This window comes from Schistocerca gregaria, chromosome 1, assembly GCF_023897955.1.
Source record: "Schistocerca gregaria isolate iqSchGreg1 chromosome 1, iqSchGreg1.2, whole genome shotgun sequence".
In the NCBI taxonomy this organism is placed as follows: Eukaryota; Metazoa; Arthropoda; class Insecta; order Orthoptera; family Acrididae; genus Schistocerca; species Schistocerca gregaria.
The window spans coordinates 152,525,773-152,531,311 of record NC_064920.1 but is presented as its reverse complement, the minus strand read 5'-3'; the positions used below and the strand labels follow the sequence as shown (position 1 = coordinate 152,531,311).

General features: G+C 44.9%; 1 protein-coding gene across 1 annotated transcript; it reads right to left on the bottom strand.

The window, feature by feature from the left end:
* Positions 1–267: 267 nt before the first annotated feature.
* Positions 268–4,227, bottom strand: LOC126335093 (cuticle protein 67-like). The gene is made up of 2 exons (XM_049997998.1): positions 4,198–4,227; positions 268–851 (listed from the first exon to the last, which is right to left on the bottom strand). The coding sequence occupies exons 1-2, from the start codon at positions 4,204–4,206 to the stop codon at positions 369–371; spliced, it is 492 nt and encodes a 163-aa protein (XP_049853955.1). The 5' UTR covers positions 4,207–4,227; the 3' UTR covers positions 268–368.
* Between the last annotated feature and the right edge of the window lie 1,312 nt (positions 4,228–5,539).

The following is a 5,539-nucleotide window of genomic DNA, read 5'->3' as shown; positions in this document are numbered from 1 at the left end:
ACGCATTGACTGCATGCTATGACTAACTCTCGACTTCTGGAAGTGTCCGTTTCTTCTACTTTGCTTACTTTCTCGTGAACTCTAACTTTTCCCAGATACAAGGCTCTGGCGACCTAACTTGTATTAATGCTTGATAACCAGTAAATAATGAAATTGCTAAAGGCCACATCACAACTAAAATAAGGGATTCTGAAGTTCCCCGCAATCAGTGGCTACTGTTATGGTGTATAAGAGTGGAGGAGGAAGTTGGAAAAGAACAAGACACGATTTAAAAATGCTATAATTTATTTTACAATAAATTACAAATAAATATAGTGCTCTGAATCATCACATCATGACACATCGGAATGCCAGGAGGTGAGGTCAGATTACCAGGCGTAGGCGAGACCCAGACCGTTGGAGTAGGTCATGTGGGCGACGGCGGGGGCGGCGGAGTAGGCGACTCCCAGCAGACCGACGGCGGGGGCGGCGGCCTTGACGACGGCGGGGGCGGCGTAGGCGGCAGGGGCGGCGTAGGCCACGGGAGCGGCAGCCTTGACGACAGCGGGGGCGGCGTAGGCGACGGGGGCGGCCACGTGGGCGACGGCGTCGTTGCTGACGCGCACGTCAGACTTGCTGACGCTGGAGTAGGGGGTGTCGATGGTCTTGGAGTAGGTGGACACCTGTCCCAGGTTGCCGTAGCTCCTCAGGATGTTGGAGTGCTGGGAGGTGATGGCCGCGGGGGCGACGGCGTGGGCGCCGTAGGCGGCGTAGGCGGGGGCGGCGTAGGCGGGGGCGGCGTAGGAGACGGCGGCGGGGGCGGCCAGGTAGCCAGCGCGGGCCACGGCCAGCACGGCGGCGAAGACTGCGAGCTGTAAGAGACGGGACAGTCACCGTTTGACCAAGTACACAATACAGTCAGCAAAATTCCTATTTGGTCAACACCGCAGACTGGTGCTTTAAATTTACCTAAATGTATGCATTTGGGGTGGCTCTTGTCTAACTTGGTTTGGTGCCTTTCCACGTCACAAGAACTGTGTGAATTTCGGATCAATAAAATAAAGAGCAAGAGCTTCCTCTGCACACAAGAAAATACAAGTAAAGAGATACCATTAATTTCACAAAATATTACTTCTACGTGACAAATTGGTTTATTGCGTAATGTTGGCAAGCTGATTACCTTATGCTTTCTATATGAATGAAATAACAGAAAAGTCGCTTGATGTGACATGTCGGTGACCCCGAGACAGGCAGAGAGAGGAGAAAGCAAGCTGAGCCGTACCCCCTTACGATCTAAATCGCACCAACCCAGACGTTTACATTTGACTGAACATGGTAGTCCTATTAAGTACAATACTTTCATTAATAGTTTCCTTTCACAGTTTTCGAGTGTTTGAATTAACTATGTGGCAAGGTGTCACACTAGCTATTTTGGTCTTCTCAAAGCACCACTTAATGCAGTTCTACGCTTCATAAGGCAAGATGGATGGCCAAAGGTATTTATTCTGATGTAGTAGTTTCGATATAGACAGGTCAGTTTGCTGACGTAGCTACGCAAATCTAAAGATGACCCAGAGAGAGAGATCGAAACTAGACATATTGAAAAATAGTGCAACTGAGACTGAAGAATAAACATATATAAATTTTCATAACATTTTTATTGCTTTAATATCTTTATATGCTTTAATGAATCCATTATCACCGCAATAACGGCTCAATTCGTATTTTTCATCATCTTTTTTCGTAAATATTGGAGCCGTGGCGCGCCTCTTTCCCTCTTCCTATTGAGCCCAAATTACACACAACCCACATCTTTGCAGAACATAAACAATTTGCAAGATAGGCAAAGAAAAAATAAAATCTGAAAAAATACGAGCCATATTAATGGATACACATGGCGAGCAAGATGTGGACATAGGCATAAGTATTAGTGTTTAAAACGGTATCGTGGATTGTCAACAAAATCGCTATGTCTTACGTATACCGACAGCTACGTACATGTGAAGATAGTCTTGTTAAAAGAGCGCAGTAATTACCGTAAAAACTCTGTGATTGGGACTGTGGAAGCTAATGGATAATTTTAATACCACTCAGTAGTCGCGAATCTCTTCCCGATAAGTATTTTGTAAACGGTGAGCAACCGACATTGTGCACAGATAAATACGCAGCCATCCATGTGACTCACATAAACAATACCCAACACCAACGTACAAAATGAAATTCATGACATGTATCGGCAATCGTTATTGTTAAAACATAGACCAGAGCAATCATACTGGACCCAAAGTATTCCAAATTTTATTAAAATGTCTCATCGAATGATTTCTGTAATTTTATGCAGGAAGGAAAGGAAATCACCATGTGCCTGAGCTGACTATGGGGAACAGTGGAAATACTGAAATAGATTAAGCTATATGTGTTAGAACCAAGTGGGAAGTATAGGAATGGAAGACCAAGAACAAAGTGCTCGAATGAGACAGGGATGCACTCTTTCCTTCTTACTTTTCGAGCTGTACACCGAAGGAACAACAACGAAAATAAAAGATAGATTCAGGAGAGCAATTAAAATTCATTGTGAAAGAATATTAAAGATGATATGTGCCGATGACACTGCTATTCTCAATGAAAGAGAGGAGGAATTACACGATGTAATGCTACATTTACTAATTGTTGTACGGGTTATGAATGTAAGATATAAAGTTTATCGCTTGCGCCAGTAATGCCTTTCGAAAAGCACAATCAAGAAAGAGGCCAAACATGCCACTTCTGTGTGGGCCACTGTATGGTTAGGAAGTAATTTCAGCTCCTTTCTTCTCTGTAGCACGCAGTACTAGGATGTATTTTTGTATTTGTCATAAAATTTCGTTCTTCATTAATAAATTGTGTTTCCGTTAAAATGGTGGTTCATCGTCTGGGCCTAGTCAAAGCCTCGTCCCAAAGCAAATGGATGTATTCAACAAATAGTTATAGTCACTGCAAGAGACGTAATTTTTAAAGTAGGAGATACGCTTCCAAGGATATAATCCAATGATCTACTGAGCACGAACTATGGATTGAAAGTTAGGAGTAGAAAGACGAAGAGTAGCAGAAATGAGATCAGCCATAAACTTAAGGTCAGAGCTGGGGACCACGAAACTGATGGAGTCCTGGTATATTCGAAGTAAGAAAAAAGAACATACAACGGTCGAAGAGACGACATAAAAAGCAGACTAGTGCAGACAAAGAGGGCACTTATAGCCAGAACAAGTCTAGTAGTATAAAACGCCGGATTTCATTTAAGGAAGATTTTTTTGAGAGTGTACGTCTGTGGCACAGGATTGTATGAAAGTGACTGGAGGGGAACCACAAAAGAAGATTATAGAATCGTTTCAGATGTGTTAGTATAGATGGATATTGAAAATAAGGTGGACTGACAGGTAATTGGGGAGGAAAGAAGTGTATGGAAAACACTGACAAGAAGAAGAGACAGGGTGATATGACAAGTGTTACGACATTAGGACATAACTTCAGTGGTAGTCGAGAGGGCTGGAGCTTAAAAACTGCACGGGAAGACAGAGATTGAAGTAGCAATCACTGAGGACGATAAATGTCTGCTCTGAGATGAGGAGGTTCGTACAGGTTAGTAAGTGAATTGTTGACAAAAATAAATGATAGAAACATGCTTTATAGTTTCACGACGTGTCTCGTCCGTCGCCGGCCGAGGTGGCCAAGCGGTTCTAGGCGCTACATTCTGGAACCGCACGACCGCTACGGTCGCAGATTCGAATCTTGCCTCTGGCATGGATGTGTGTGATGTCCTTAGGTTAGTTAGGTTTAAGTAGTTCTAAGTTCTAGGGTACTGATGACCTCAGACGTTAAGTCCCATAGTGCTGAGAACCAGTTGAATGATTTGTCTCTTCAGTCGATATCTAGCGTGAGATGTTCCATGTCGGGATAACCCTTCATAGTAAGTGCCCTACAACAAGTCCTATCATCTGAAGTGAGAAAACAGCCACTTTATTGTCGGAGTGATCCACTTTGGTGGCTTACGTGACACAATACGGTGACGAGCCCCTATTGTAAATGCACCGGCCCAAAGTCATCTGGTGGGATGCTACGAAACGAGCGCAAACCGCAAGTCTCAGCTGCCCGATCCACGGGACACAAGAAGCAGCGCAGCTTTCCCGCAAGCAGCAGAGGTGTAGCGCGAGCCCACTGGTGGTGCTATGGCGCTCTTACCTTGTACATGGTGTGAGTGGTGGTCAGAGCGAATCTGGAGAGGAGCGCGCCCGCCATGCGTTTATATACGTCTGGCCGCGCCTGGCTGTTTCGTCACCTGCTGTACGCAAGGTCCGGGCGCTGCTCACCTCGTGGCCACGCACGCGCCTCCGCCTCGCCCCGCCTCCCAGCACTGCCCCCAGCACTTGCTGCCCCTAAACTACACCCAATACACGCTGAGGCACGGATACCTTGAACACTATGGACGTGATCCCTAGTCTCTCCTATTCTCGGCCTTCTACATCTATATCTACATCTACGCGATTACTCTGCTATTCACAATAAAGTGCTTGGCAGAGGGTTAAAGGAACCATCTTCAAGCCGTCTCTCTACCATTCCACTCTCGAACATCACGCGGGAAAAACGAGCACTTAAATTTTTGTGTGCGAGTGCTGATTTCATTTATTTTATCGCGATGATCATTTCTCCCTATGGAGGTGGGTGCCAACAGAAAACTGGTGACAGAAATTTCATGTGTCCGCTGTGCCGTGCGTGTGATCATTTCATGATAAGATCCCGTCGCAACGAAAAACGCCTTTGTTTTAATGAATGCCACTCCAATCCACATACCATGTCTGTGACACTATCTCTCCTATTTCGCGATAATACAAAACGAGCTGCCCTCCTTTGTACCTTTTCGATGTCATCCGTCAGTCCCACCTGATGCGGATCCCACGCCGCACAGCAATACTCCAGAACAGGGCGGACAAGAGCGGTTTAAGGAGTCTCTTTAGCGGACCTGTTACACCTTCAAGTGTTAAGGCAATGAATCGTAGTCTTTGGTTTGCTCTAGCCACAATATTATCTATGTGATCGTTCCTATTCAGGTAATTTGTAGTTGTAATCCCTAGGAATTTACAGCCTTCAGATTTGTGTGACTTATCGTCTAATTGAAATGTAGCTGATTTCTTTTAGTACTCATGTGAATAACTTCACACTTTTATTTATTCAGGATAAAAAGAAAATTTTCAAATGGCTCTGAGCACTATGGGACTGAAAATCTGAAGTCATCAGTCCCCGATAACTTAGAACTACTTAAGCCTAACTAACCTAAGGACATTCCACACATCCATGCCCAAGGCAGGATTCGAAACTGGGACCGCAGCAGTCGCGCGGTTCCGGACTGAAGCGCCTAGAACCGCACGGCCACCGTGGCCGGCTATTCACGGTCAATTAACACTTTTCGCACAACACAGATATCTTATCTAAATAATTTTGCAAGTCTTTTTGATAAACTGCAAACAATCTAAGATGGCTACTCAGATTGTATCGTACGTCGTTAATATAGACTCCTGGAAATGGA